General features: G+C 37.4%; 1 protein-coding gene across 1 annotated transcript in view; it reads left to right on the top strand.

Annotated features, from left to right (window-relative positions):
- PIBF1 (progesterone immunomodulatory binding factor 1) overlaps window positions 1-13,107 on the top strand; it is a 163,086-nt gene extending 149,979 nt beyond the window's left edge. The window contains exons 17-18 of the mRNA XM_081130745.1: window positions 163-336; window positions 12,334-13,107. Of these exons, the coding sequence (XP_080986871.1) occupies window positions 163-336; window positions 12,334-12,384 (225 nt within the window). The 3' untranslated portion in view covers window positions 12,385-13,107. The remainder of the gene's footprint in view (window positions 1-162; window positions 337-12,333) is intronic.
- Window positions 13,108-15,670: the final 2,563 nt, after the last annotated feature.

Here is a 15,670-nt window from a genome sequence, read left to right as displayed (position 1 = left end):
TGAGTCATGTGTGTCATTGGTCAGTATGTTATTTTATATAGTGTAATTCTTTCAAATGTTTCTTCTACTCCAAAATAAAAATAAATGTTTTAACATCAATCATTATTAGTGCACTTGCTGAAATCATACTTGCCATTTTCTTCTACTTTCATATATCAACAGGAATTGGCAGCAATGAAGCAGATTCTCACTAATATGCGCAGTAAGCCTTCTGAGGACAGGCTACTTCTTACTAAAAGGGAATCCAAAAATGTGTCAGGAAATCAGAAGTCAAAGGCTCTGAATGTGCCTAGAGAACATGAAGATGATATATTTATACCCAAGCCCACACTCTTTGTAAGTACAAAAGAAAAAGAAAAAAACTTAAAATTATTAATGTCTCTGATTTTTACTAAATATACTTTACTTAAATTTCTTTCCTCTAATTCATATTGTTTTAAAAGTAATTTTAACAATTTAATGGAAGGGCCTGGAAATATTTGTATTCATTTCTTTTCTGAATGTGTGTGTGTGTGTGTGTGTGTGTGTGTGTGTGTGTGTGTGTGTACATCATATCTTACAGCTGATAATTGGGTTTTATGTTTCTAGTTACTATGCTGGACTTGCCCAGAAATAATTAGCCTTAATCTGGCATTTACCTCCTTCAGTTTCCAGGGACTAATTTATAGGGGAATCGGGGAGACATTTTTATATAAGAATAAAAGGATGCAGAATATCACCTGCCCCCTTTTATTTATACAACAGTGTATTTTGCTCTAAGAGCTTCCTCATAAAATATAAAACCAACCACATTAACATTAAATGAAATGCTTATTAGGTAGAAATGTATGTACACAGAAATTAGTTAAGGAACAAGAAATTAGAACAATTTGAAAAGGATGTTTTAACAAATAGTAAGAATAACAATAAAAAGGCAACAGAATCAAAATAGGATTATTTTGCATTATTAAGCATTTTACTGTACTTCAGTATGGTTTCCATGCATGCTTTAATTTCTCAGAAGAAACATGATTTTTACCATCTAAAGCAGATTTAACTACGTACGATATTCTGATTCAATGAGTCCTCAGAATCTTAACTTTTTAAAAACTCCCCAGATGATTATAATAATCAGTCAAGTATGGGAGCTTCTGATCTAAGCTATTTCATTATACATTCAGATAATGCTACTCAAGATCAATGAGGTGATTACACAGTTCAACCTTAAAAAAGTGACAGTTAATGAGATTAAATAAGGGCTAATTATTGTAAGAATCTATGTGGCAAAAAAAAAAAAGAATCTGTGTGGCAGTCATGGAGACTGGGCTGACAGGCTGGAGAAAACAGGACGCCTCGATGCGCCAGCCTGGACACAAGGCAGCGACACGGATTTCTGCCGCCGAGTCTGTGGATCTTTTCCTCTGGTGGTGCATCAGCTCTCTTCGTTTCTCTCTTAGTTTCTGGTTATTCGTAGTTCTCACTAACTCATTAACTTGCTCACGGCCCCTTGTGTGGAGACCTGTTTCTGTGTATCCTTCCCACATCTACTCTCTTAAAACCTAGTTCTCCCTGTATTTTCCAGGGGCAAGAATCTAATTGGCACAGCTCATCCTCTTTGGGTGATACCGCTTGTGGCAGGACTTGTTAAGGATGTTAGCCTACTGAATGGCTACCCTCATTGTGAGCAGGGGTCACATGGTACCAAATAAAGCTGCCTAGGGCTATTTATTCAAAAGGATCATCGCTAGGCGAGCTTTCCTTAGAAAGTGGCCTGGCACACTGGATGTGTCTGTTATAATCTACAGGAAGAAAGCAGATGGGACACCTAGAAGTTAATGGGAAACAGGGTCAGATGAAAACCACAAGATACAGCCAGACTTAGAGCCTATCACACTCTGTGATCTGCTTTTCTGACCCTTCTCTGTTTCAAGCTATGAAGTGACCCTGACGTCCTACATTTCTGACTTTAGCTTGGTAACTTGAGTCTGATATCCTGAAATCCTAACTTGTACATAAGTAATAGTAAGATTTCTCCAGTACCTCACGATAAGGTTATGCAGTGAGAATGAAATTAAGATTCAAAATACAAAATATTAATTGGGTAACTTTTATTTCCTTCTTTATGCTTATCTTTCTACAAACTTGATTTCTTTTATAAGAGAAAATTTTTAAAGAGATACGAGCTTAGCTGTGTCCTTATGAAAACTGAGAGATAATACTGTAAACCAGTCAAATCAAGACTATGTTCTAACAGTGCAGAAATAGAAATGTGAATTGACTCAGTCACCTGGGCCAAGTCATTTAAATGCTCTAAGCCGGTTCTTGCTTATAAAATTAGGAGGAAAATTATATGAAATGAGTACTGGACTTCTTTTATACTTACATGCCATGATTCTCTTAAGGCATCAGTTATTATTCTGAATATTTTTAATTTGCCGTGATAATATTTTCCTATATAGTCTCTGATATTGTTAATAAAGAATTTATTATGTAAATATTTGAAAATAAGTTCTAATCATTTCAAAATCTCATGGTCTTATAGCTAAAATAGAAACATTTCTAATTTACCTCTAGATCCTTTGGCTGAAACTATTTGCTGTTGGTATTTTTTCCTGCCGTTAGATTTAATAATGGATGGATGCACATTTATATATACATTAGAAGTATGAGGAAAACACAAAGTGGGCAGTGGAGTTGGGGGTAGAGCTGTGATGTGGAGGAGTAAGAGCTTGAGGGAATGCTTCGCAGCGCTCACGTGGTGTTTCTATACGAAGACAACCTCAGAAGGTGCGTTTTATAGAAAAGTGCTGGCCATTGCTGTGGCAGTTGTGTTTCAGGCACTTAATGCACCGACAGAGACTAGATTGAACATAGAATGTAAGGGCAGAAGCTGTGTTCCCATTGCCTTGCATGGCACATGAACAGAGCAGATAAGTATTTGCTAACTGAGGATAAAAATTCAACAAGTATCTACTGACTATATGCAAGAACCTGTGCTAAACATTATTGAGTATCTGATCATGAGGATACAGAGTCAGCCTTAGAGGTGCCTCTCCTCCAGGATCAAGGATAAGTAAACAAATAATAGTTAAGGCAAAATTGGGTGAACTCCCTTAAAGGCAATACAAACTGCTATGGAAATTCAAAGAAAGAATAGATCCTGTGACACTGATGGGCTCCCAGGAAAAGAAAGTATTTGAAGCTGCCCTAGCCGGTTCGGCTCAGTGGCTAGAGCGCTGGCCTGTGGACTGAGGGGTCCTGGGTTGAATTCCAGCCAAGGGCATGTACCTCGGTTGCAGGCTCGATCCCCAGCCCCCGCCCCGGTCAGCATGACTGCAACGGGCGACCAGTCTATGTGTCCCTCTCACATTGATGTTTCTCTCTCTCTCTCTCTACTTTCCACTGTCTCTGAAAAGCAATGGGAAGAAAATATCCTCAGGTAAGGATTAAAAAAAAAGAAGAAAAGAAAGTATTTGAAGCTGAAGCTGACCTTGAAGACTATCTAGGGTCTGAGAGTGAGAAATCCCAAGGCCAGAGAAAGTACAATATTCACAACGTATTTTCTAATTTGTGCTTCTTTTCATTATTCAAGAATTGTATGGCTAACATGTATTTTCTATATCTAGACATTTTTCCTTCCTTACTACAGTCTTTTGCCTAATTTTAGCCATTTCACCACTTCTTAACATTTTCCCTTAGGACAAAAAAGGAATAAAAGTAGGTAGGTTATTCCTAGAGTCGTCAAATTCATAGAGACAGAAAGTAGAATGGTGGTTGCCAGGGACTAGAGGAAATGGGGAGTTAGTGTTTAATGTGTACAGAGTTTCAGTTGTGCAAGAAGAAAAGCATTCTGTGGATGGATGGTGGTGATGTGAATATACTTAGTGCCACTGACCATACACTTAAAATGGTAAATTTTATGTTATATGTATATTACCATAATTTTTTTTAATTTTAAATAGGTAAGTTATAATAACAATTTTTCTCATTATTTGTGAGGAAAAGTTTATAATTTCATCAAAAATGGAATTTAGCTATTATTTGTCATACAATAATATGAGTACAAGTGACATAGGATGCCACCCTGGCATTGCCACAAGAGCATGCCCTAACTTTGTGCCTCTCAACATTTTTCACATCATAACACACCTTGAAAAGTATGATATTTCTGTGGCACACCAGGGTAAGTGAAGTTTAGACTGGAGGAGCTCCAGCCATTTCTGGGGTTGAGGGGATCAATAGTTCATCATTTGGAAGCTGTGGCCTTACTTCTTAGTGTTGAGTCTAGATTTATCTCACCAAAGTATGCACAGACCTCAAGATATCTATCTATGTTCATTTACATGTGTAAAAGTAATTTTCCAATTTCTAGTGTCAGGAATACCAGTTGCAACCTCTTCCTGATATAATGTAACTGGGAAGCTGGTTTAGAAATAGGAATTCCAGTGGAAGATGGTGAGGGTTGGTGGTGACCTGGGAGTCTCTCATTTAGTTGGTAGGAAAGCCAGGTCAGCTATTCTAGACCCACTTAAATTGGCCCCTGCCTATGAGGACTCATAAATACTTATTTCTTTGATTCCCAGCTTATATATGTATTTTGGAAAACAAAGTAATTATATCTACTAAACACAGTCTTTAGAAAAGTGGCAGGAGTTGAACACTAATAGAGTCTTAATTTCTAACTCATTTTCTAGATCCCAGGAATAATCCACCAGGCTTGTTATGTCTGCATTTATCAGTCAGCATTCTTTATTTTAACATATTTTCTCAATACGTTACAATCCCCGAGTTACATATTAATGTTTTAGTAAGCTACTTCTGGATGACACTAAGGTACTTATCTTACTAGTTACTTATCTACAAAATCGCATTGTGAATTACTTCTGATAGGTTTTCAGTCAATCCTGTCATTTGTTTTTACCACAGCTCTCTGAGCTCATTCCCAAATACAGTTTACTCTAGGGCCTGTTAACACTCCACTAATAAACCAAGGTTTTCATTAATTAATACTGTTTCTTTATAAAATTACAAATTTTTATGTTACAGTGTTTCCAATATAAAAGGTCACTTTAAGTAATTTATATGCCTCATATAATGTTCATAGGGGTTCATATAATGAAGCCTGCAAGAGTCTTAAAAAAAAACACAAAAAACAGAAATGTGAAAGTCAGAAATAAGGGATCTCCTCAGTTAAAAGGTTAACTCTGTTAATAACTGAGGAGGGATAACAGAATTTGTTACATAAAGTGCCAGCTTATGGGTGTGAAGGATAAACAATCTTTTTAAGATGGTAATATAAAAGAAACACTACTGCTTAAATAGGTAAAAGAGTGGAATTACCAAAATAAAAAGCAGCTAATTGTGTATGTGAATTGTTTTATTGTGCCCACTTTATTTAACAGTCATCTATCAAGAGTCGGCAAATTTTTCTTTTAAGGGCAAGACAGTAAATATTTTAGGCTTGTAGCTACCTAAAATCTCTGTTGCATATTCTGTTTGTTTCTTTGTTTGTTTTTACCTTTTTTTAAAAATAAAATGTCAAATCCATTCTTAGCAGGCAATCCAAAGACAGACCAGGTACCATAATTTGCTAATCAGTGATTTAGCTTACACTCCTTGCTCAATACTAATCAAGAGTTGGTAAAGGCTTAGAAACTTCCAGTATCTGGAACTTAGAACTGTCAAGAATAGATAGTACCTTACTGATAAAATACCTAGAAATGAAGAATATACATCTCATGAGGATAAGAAATCAACTTTCCAGAATCACTGTTATCTACATTGGAATTTATTTGAATTTTTGTATTGATTAGACATAGATACTGATGTAAATGAGAAATCAGTGTAACATGGTTCTCCTAATTTAATTAACAGGTAACCTGAATTTCAGACAGTAATATGACTGAGGGCAAAAGTTTACCAATAGAAAAATTGAACAGACCAGTAAACTTGAATTCATACAACAGAATATACTGTTTGCATGTCTGACTGGTTATTGTCACTGCCACTCAATAATTGCCATGTCACTGAGAATCATAAATATTGCCACCATGCAGAGTGGTTGCTGCCCGATTAGTTGGAGCCATATTGTGTTACTGTAGTAGCATTTTCTTTCACATTACATAGGGGAAACTCTTTTTTTTTTTTAATATGTCTTTATTGATTTCAGAAAGAGGAAGGGAGAGGGAGAGAGAGAGATAGAAACATCAATGATGGGAAACTCATTGATCGGCTGCCTCCTGCACCCCCCCCGACTGGGCATCCGAGCCCGCAACCCGGGCATGTGCCCTGACCGGGAATCGAAGCCCCATCACCTGGATCCCAGGTCAACTCTCAACTGCTGAGCCACACCCGGACGGGCAAAAATAGATTCTGATGGACACTTTCTATTAAAAGGAAATTAGGTTGTATTACTACTTTTATTTTTCCTATTTAAGATAGAATACAAAATATATAATAAAATAATGTGACATTTTTAACAGCAAAATCCAAGGAGCTAACATTAGAAGCAATATGCTTTTCCAGTACTGCTAACATTTCCCAAAACATTTTTTAAGTGTGCTTGTTTTTTGGTTCGTTTTTCATTGTGATAAAAAAAAATACCATAAAGTTTACCATCTTACCCCTTTTTAAGTGTATAGTTCAATAGTGTTAAGTATATTCATATTCTTGTGAGATAGACATTCAGCACTTTTTTTTAAATTTATCTTTATTTTTGAAAGTATTACAGATGTCCCCTTTTTTCCCCATTGATCCCCTCCACCCCGCATCCACCCCACCCCCAGGCCTTCCCCAGACTAATGTCTATGTCCATAGGTTATGCAATAAGCATATAAGTTCTTTGATTAATCTCTCCCCACCCACCCCACTCCCCCACCCCTGCCTTCCCTCTGAGATCCCTCAGTCTGTTCCATGCTTCTGTGTCTCTGGATCTATTTTGTTCATCAGTTTATTTTGTTCATTATATTCCACATATGAGTGAGATCATGTGATGCTTGACTTTCTCTGACTGGCTTATTTCACTTAGCATAATACTCTCCAGTTCCCTCCATACTGTCCCAACAGGCAATAGATCCTTCTTCTTTACAGCCGCATAGTACTCCATGGTGTAAATGTCCCACAGCTTTTTTATCCATTCACCTACTGATGGGCACTTGGACTGTTTCCAAGATCTTCAGCACTTTTTCATCTTGCAGAACTGGGACTCTATACCTATTAAGCAACAACTTCCCTTTTCTTGCCCCAAACCAGCCCATATTCTTACCCAAAACCAACCCACTATTCTACTTTCCGTATCTATGAATTTGAGTGCGTTAGAGACCTCATGTGGGTGGAAGCATATAATACTTGTCTTTTTGTGATTGGCTTGTCTCACTTAGCAGAATGTCCTCAAAATCCTTCCATGTTGTATCTGAAAATATTTTGGAATGTCTCTTACGGAATTGTCTTTTGAGTCTATGGCACCTTTTTAAACTATATTCATTTATTTAAACCTTATTCCAAGCACAAGGCCCCTGGCCTTGAGTGCCCGGATTGTAATGGAAACTGTATCATACAATACGGTGTGGCAAATACTAAGTAGGAGACAGGTACAGAATAGTGTGAGGGTCACATCTGTACTCTCAGAGGTGGACGGGCAGAGAAAGATGAATTAGAGGAATGAAGGAAACAGGCTTTCATATTCAGACAAATTTAAAAGGAGGGGAAGGTGGTGATGTAGGAGAAGGAAGTGGTAGCTATAGAGGTAAATTGGAGGGACTATGAAACCACCCCTACAGCCTGACTGGGTGTGGCTCAGTGGTTGAGCATTGACCTAGGATCCAGACGATTGCAGTTTGATTCCCAGTCAGGACACATGCCCCGGGCTTGCAGGCTCGATCCCCAGTTAGGGGCGTGCAGGAGGCAGCCGATCAATGACGACTCTCTCATTAATGTTTCTATCTTTCTCTCTCTCTCCCTTCCTCTCTGACATCAATAAAGATATATTTTAAAAATAATAAAATAAATCATTAATATATAAAGCATTTATATTTTAAAATTACAGTAAAAATAAATCTATTTAACTAACATTTATTGAACATTATTTTATGCCATCAGGGAATACACAGTTTATTGAGTGACTGATTCAAGTAAACAGTTGTATAATTATATAACGAGTTAAGTGTTGAAGGCTTTAAGTTCTTGAAAGGATCACCAGAAGAAGCCTTGATATGTCAGAGCAAGCTTCTTAGAAGAGATGTTTTTTGACCTGAGTCCTGAAAAACAAATAAGAGTGACCTCTTCAGGCAGAGAGAACATCAAGTGGTTTCCCTATTCGTAGTTAGCATTTATTAGGGAGTAAGTGCTTCTTACATACATTATTTCATTTTATTCTCAGCACCCTCTTATGTAAGTTATTGTATCAGTCAAGGTCCTTGCACCAAATAGATGTCCCATTCTTTCAGGACTGTTTACAAGCATGTGGAAACCAAGTGATGATGAACCTCACATAGTAGCTGTGTGAAGTTTTTACCACTCCTAGGTCTCAAGGCGCAAGGAGAGGGATTGGAACCTTCCTATGGAAATTTTGGTCTCCTGTAGAAGAATTTAGCCTCTACCAAACCATGGCCAGGCAAAGAAGGAGCTAGGGAATAAATACCCCAGTTTCTTTCTCCTCCCACCTGCAAGCCCAGTATGCATCCCATTGGCTAAACCTTCTCAGAAACTGGAAGACACCAGTGACAGCTTCCTGGGCACAGAGCAGGATGGAGGCTAGAGAGAAGATCTGAGGGTACCCAGGATATCCAGCAGTTATTTTTTTATTCTCTCCATATTACACAAGAGATAACTGAGAAGTCTTCAACTTGCCCACGTTTACAAATGAGTGGATGAAGCCTGTTTCATCCCAGCACTTGTTCTTGAGCAACTGTGCTGAACTGTGCTCAAGCCACAAAAATCAAAGGAAGGGTGGCATTGAGTGCCTACTGGGAGCCAGACACTTTCCTGTGTGCTAAAGATACAACATAAAACAAAATAAACACTGTATCTTATTTAAGGTCAAGTGTCAGTATCCAGGAATTGTTTTCCACTACTAGTTCTGTGGCTTAAGCAAATTGTTCAGTCTCTCAGATAAGCATTCAAGGGCTAGTATGTGGTCCTTTGAAGTCATCAGGGACCTAAGTTACTTCTGCCTTTCTCTTCAACCATCCTTGGTATGTGCTTGTGTCCTCAGAGTCACAGTATGGTTGCTGTAGCCTAAGCCATCACATCTGCATTTTAAGCAAGAAGCAAGCAGAAATGGGGAAAATACCATTTCCCTCCTAAAGGAGTTTTTCCATAAGTTCGACACAAAATCTACTCATATCCATTTGGCCAAAACTTAGTCACATGGCCACACTTAGTAGCAAAGGAGGTTGATTAATGTTGTTTTTACCTGAATGAGCCCCTTATTCTCATAATAAAATCAGAGTTCTCTTATTAGGAAAATAGGTATAGGCTAGGCAGCCAGCAGGCTTTGTCACAGGATCTTAATTCATTTTTATATCCCCATAGCCTAATACAAGGACCTGGCACATAGTAGGTGTTCGATGAAGTGCTATTAAACTAATCTCAACTACAAATAATTTAGTTTATGTAGGAGGGTGTCAAGAGATAGGATTAGAGCCCTAGCCAGTTCTGCTCTGTGGTTAGAGCATTGACCTGAAGGGTCCTGGGTTCAATTTCCACTAAGGGCATGTACCTCGGTTGCAGGCTGGATCCCCAGCCCTGGTCAGGGGCATATGGGAGGCAACCAATCAATGTGTCTCTCACATCGATGTTTTTTCTCTCTCTTTCTTCCTCTCTCCCTCTCCCTAGTACTCTCTCTAGAAATCAATAAAATAGCCTAAAAAAAAAAGAGAGAGGATTAGAGAAGTAAGTATGAGCCAGATGCTAAGGGCCCTGTGTTCTAAATTAAAGTAGTTAGAACATGAAAGCGCGAGGGTGCCCCACAGTAACTGAGGGATAGGAACATACACTAGTCCTCTGGGAGCAGGCTGTAAAATTAACTTTAAATGGTTATGATCAAAGATCTGAAAAGTCCATTTAGGAAGTGGAAAAGCAATTAATCCTCAGGACAGAGGTACACTTGTGGCAAATCTACTTCATTAACACATCTGAAGAATGCATTGGGAGGAAGGAGGTGGAGGGAGGGTGGTCTGTAATAGACCAAACACAGGTAAAAGGAATCAGGAAGAACTGTCTGCCACTGAAATTCTTGTACTTCCCTTTTTGAGTCGCAATATTACTTTCTAATATCAAAAGTTATATTTAGCTTCTTTCCATACACACATAGTGGTAACACAACTTTTAGTATCAGTTGATTGAGAAAATGCAGCTGTCCCCTTTGCTGTAAGTTTGACCATCTGTAGCTCGGTGTATTGAAGTGGCTTTTAGACTTTTTTTTGTCCAGGAGCCACAGTTAAGAAAACAATTTTACTTTATGACCTAGTGATGATCACAGTCTCTCAAAGCAGAACTTACCCCTAAAATGGCAAAACACTCTGATATTTTGTATTCTAGCCTGTTTAATCCCCCCCCCCCCCCAAATCTGGTCTTAAATCGAATTCCTTACCCATGGATTGAGAACCTACAGGGTTTTTTCCTCCCAGTTTTATTGAGATATAATTGAAGAGACCTACAATTTAAAAAACATTGGGTACATATTCTTCTGGGACTGGGACTGGGAGAACCTTAGATTTGTAACGGACTCACCTCTTTTCAGTCACCCAAATCTCTTGATCTGGTTATAAGAGAACCAAGCAATTCCCCAGTTTTGCTCTGACTTTTCTTTATGGTCTGTGACTGTTTTAAAAATTTTTTTAAATAAGACTGGCAAAACTAGCAGGCATTCCTGGCCAAAGGACAATTACATTTCTCATCACCAGTTAATAAACTAGCATTCTAATTTGTACTTTGGTTTCTTTTGATTTGGTTAGCCTCAGCCACCTTTGCATTCTCTCGGTAGACAGCCCTGGCCTTTCCCTACCATGGAAACTTCTATCTCCTTTAATACTAAGGACTTTGGACTTTTCTTTTAAAGAAAGAGCTCTGGACAAAAAAAAAAAATCTAAAAGTGCTTTAATGCAGTTTTGCATTTTAGAAAGATAAGCTTGGAAGGATTGTGGACTATGAATTGAACAGAATCGGAGAGAGAGCCAGATCAGAGTTAGGAGGCTCTGGCAGGAATCAAGCCAGAAATGATAAGAGCCCAAGGTAAGCCAATGGGGTCAAGATAGGAACAGAATGAGGAGTTTCAAAGCTATTCAGTAAAAGGAAGGGACTGTTTAAAATGGATGTAGCAAGTGAAAAGGAGAAATCTAAGATAAAGAAGAATGGGACATTTCTTGTTGAGGCGACTGAGCAAAGTATGATACCATTTACCAAGAAGGAGAGCGTGGATGATTGGGGGAGCTCGCTTTGACATACTGAATTTTAGTTGCCCGGGAGGGTCACCATGAAAAGCAGTTGTAGCTCAAGTTAGAGCTATGATGTGTAGGTGGCCATGGAGCGGGGTGGGGAGGTCACCTGCTTATTTTATGGTAATTGAAGCTGGCAAGGGTGTGGATAAGATCAAGAGTAGCTGACCACCAATGTCACCTCCACCATTTTATGTATCAACTATGGCATATAAAACTATAAAAAACATAAAATTATAAGCTATCATACTTCTCCATGTGCCTACACACATATATGTATATATATTTAGGAATGTGTTCCTTCATGATTTTAAACAGGTGGAAGTGGGAAAGCAGTAAGCTGCATATTTAATTTATGGTCATATAAAAAATAGGATGTTTGACTGCTTCTGTATGCCCTGTGTAAGGAGTTCTGAGTCAAGCTCTTTTCACACTGAAATGATTGAGCAGTAAACCCAAGAAGAGCTCTGGTACATACCTAGCAATTCAGAAGACCCAGAGCACAGTGATTTGGATCTAGTCATTCTTTAATAAGTATTTGCTGAGTGAATGAATATCCATATATAGATAGATGAGACTGACAGAAAAGAAGCCGTGTCCTTGATTTTTTTATAATTCTCTTTGAAAATAGAAACAGTTCATATGATACTCGCTTCTGTAAAATATGTTAAATACAGGCTTTGAGCCAGAAAACACAGATGTGTATTTTTTCTAAGACATACCAGGTGAGAGATTATTTCTGACAAAACATAAAACCTTTGCCCCTAAAGTATCCTTCTGAATTAAGAAAAGCAATTATTTACTGTAATCTTACATAAAAAGCCCCAATGCATATTGGTACTTAGTTCTCTGAATTGCCTCTCTCATCCTCCTAGTAAGCGTTTTACTTGATTTTCTTTTTTATTTTCTTTTTTAACAGACCAAAAAAGAAGCACCTGACTGGTCTAAGAAACAAAAGATGAAGATCTAGTGTTCTGAATGGATTTGCTATGTCATTATTTACTTCCAAAGTTCTTTTTCTGATGAACAAAAAGTTTATCTCAATCATGTGCTTGGCATTTTTTAAATAACTAATGTAAAATTTATTTTCACTCAAAGTTAAATTAACAGATTTCAGCATAATAATCAAAATGTATGAAGTGAAAACAGTAGTATACTTTAGATGTGGTTTTATCTATTTTGTTACAAAATAAATATTATAGACTCATTTAAATTTTGGAGCTTTCATAATTCTCAAGGTGTTTTAAAGCGTGTGACTTATAAATGTATAGTTGTTATATTGGTGAATATATTTTCTAACAATATAAATTTTGAGTTTAAATATAACACAATGCCAAAAAACCTTACTTTTTTAAAAAATTAAGTTATTTATGAAACCTAGAAGATACTTCAAATGCCCAGTAATGGTGATCAGATATCATTTATTTGATATTATTATTAACCAATAAAATTTGGTAGGAAGTTTGTTATTTCCCCCTGGCCAGGTAGCTCAGTTGGTTAGAGTGTCGCTTCGATATGCCATGATTGCTTGTGAGTTGGATCCCCAGTGAGGGCACACACAAGAATCAACCAACGAATGCATAAATAAGTGGAACAACAAATTGATGTTTCTCTCTCTCTCCCTAAAAAGATTTTTAAAAAGAAAGTAAAAGTTTGTTATTTCATTGGCCAAATAAAAATTTGGTGGAAAGGCCCTGGCCTGGTGGCTCAGTTGGTTGGACAGTCATCCAGTACACCAAAAGGCTGCAGGTTCGATCCCCAGTCAGGGCTCATACAGGAGGCAGCCCATCCATGTTTCTCGCTCACATTGATGTTTCTCTCTCTCTTTCTCAAATCAGTAAGCATCTTCTGGTGAGGATAAAAAAAAATTTTTTTTGGTGGGAAGTCTAACATACTGGCTGGATAATTCTTCATTCAGGGTGGGAGGGGGGACAGTACTTTGCATCATGGGATATTTAGCAGAATCTCTGCCCTCCACCACTAGATGACAGTAGCACCCCCTCCCCAGTTGTGATAACTAAAAATGTCTTTCCCTGGGGTAGAAAACACCCCCCATCTCCTAGTGAAGAACCACTGACACACACAATGATTATCCTGGCAGGTTTGAATAAAGAATGCTATCTGTTCAAAGTGTTATTTGAAAGTCCAAACAGCATAGGCTATTAGCAAATGTGAGAGAACAGAACAAGTCTTTGATAATACTTGTAAATCCATTGTTGGCCTGAAACCCCAAATCTCATCCCCACCTTTTTGTTTCGTTTGGATACACCTTCTAACATATGACTTTGTGCAACATAGGTTTGTGAAAATGGTCTTTCTCCAACATGCATCTTAAATCCAGGATACCCTGATAATTTCATTAAAACTAAATTAACTGATAGACATAATTTGTTTCCTTATAAGATGCTAGAAGAAAAACATCTTTTGTTGTTGTTGTTTTTCTTTAATCCTCACCTGGAAATATTTTTTCCTTTGATTTTTAGAGAGAGTGGAAGAAAGGAAGGGGAGAGCGAGAAATATCACACACCAATTGGTTGCCTCCCACACCCTTCCCAACCTGGGCCAGGGATCAAACCTACAACCCAGGCATGTGCCCTTGACCAGGAATTCCAGGAATTGAACCCACGACCCTTTGGTGCGCCAGCTAACACTTTAACCACTGCTTCTGAGCCACACCATCCACGGCATGTCTATTTTATTTTTTCAACTCTAGTTACTAACCTGAAAGCATTTTATAATTTAATTCAGTCAACCCCATTTGTTATATCTGTGTATTTTAATACGGTGGAATACTGATTGATTACCCAGGCTAGAGTAATGGTGTAGACAGGCATAGAAACAGGAAAATTTAGAGCTAATTTAAGAAATGGAAAGTATGGTGATAAAGAAATTTAGGAAGTCTTTCTCCAAATCCTTAATTCCCCCCTCCCCGTTTTATTTCTAGAAATGAATTACTCTTTAAAAAGAATTGTTTCTTTTATTTCTTACCATAATCACTATTAATAAGTCTCAAGTTAGATTGTGATCTGAAAGCTTTTCAGAAGCCATGTGATTTTTCAATTCAGATGCCACTCCTTCCAGAAAGTTTTCTCTGCTCCACTATCATAATCTGAACTATGTACCCTGTACTCTGTCTTTAATTCTGCTTACCGTATATTATACTTGTTTACTAGTCCCCTTCCTTGAGGGAAAGAATTCTTATGCTTTTCTTGGTCCTTGGTTTTTTAGCACTGTGCCTTGAACTTAAACAGCAAGTGTTTATTTGATGAATTTGGACAGATGGGATACAATGTCACTTTTTCTTTTTTCAAAATTAAAGATGGGTTTTTTTTAATATCACACACAGAATCTATTATAGGTCATTTCTTAATAGCACTACAACCTTTGTCTTCAGATTTTCAGACCTTCCTTTTTCACTTTTTTCCTTTTTTAAAAGCTATGTTTTTAAAAAACATAAAATTTACCATCTTTCCCATTTTTAGGTTTACAGTTCAATAGTATATTCACATTGTTGTGCAGCATATCTCCAGAACTTGGTCATTTCAAATATGAAACTCTATACCCATTAAACAACTTTTTTTCTGCTTCCCCTGTCCCTGGCAAACCACTATTCTACCTCTGTTTTTATGAATTTGACTACTTAGGTATCTCACCTAAATGGAATATTTGTCTTTTTTGTGACTGGTTTATTTCACTTAGTATAATGAAATTAAATATCCTCAAGATTCATCCATGTTATAGAAGGTGTCAGAATTTCTTTTTAAATCTGAATAACATTCCGTTTATATATATAGATATATATCATATTTTGTTTATTCATTTATCCCTGGATGGGCATCTTGACTATTGTGAATCTCCTTACTTCTTAACTATTACTGCATCCTCTCCTGGCCTGTCTTATTTTAAAAAATAAATATGAAATTAACATTTTTTTTCTTGCTAAATGTCATAAAAAGTTGCCCAAATGTAAAAGTAATGGCTATGATTATCAAGCTAATTCTATCCAGTTGCTGTTACATGCTTTCTACTCCTTAATTAATCTTCACAGTAACTTTGCCAATTAAGCATTGTCTTCATTTCTAAAATGAAGAAACTAAAACTCAAAGAGTTACTTACTGGCCCAAGATCAGACACATGATAAATAGGAGAAACAGATGTGCGCCACTGCTGGTGGTCTGATTTCGGTGGCCATGCTCTTTGTAGTACACTCTACTGCTTCTCACGCTTTGCTCCGTATCCCCGCCTCCCACTTCAGT

Source organism: Miniopterus schreibersii (genome assembly GCF_964146895.1).
Source record: "Miniopterus schreibersii genome assembly, chromosome: 2".
NCBI lineage: Eukaryota > Metazoa > Chordata > Mammalia > Chiroptera > Miniopteridae > Miniopterus > Miniopterus schreibersii.
Note: the sequence above shows the minus strand (reverse complement) of the source record. Positions and strands in the feature narration are given on the sequence as shown.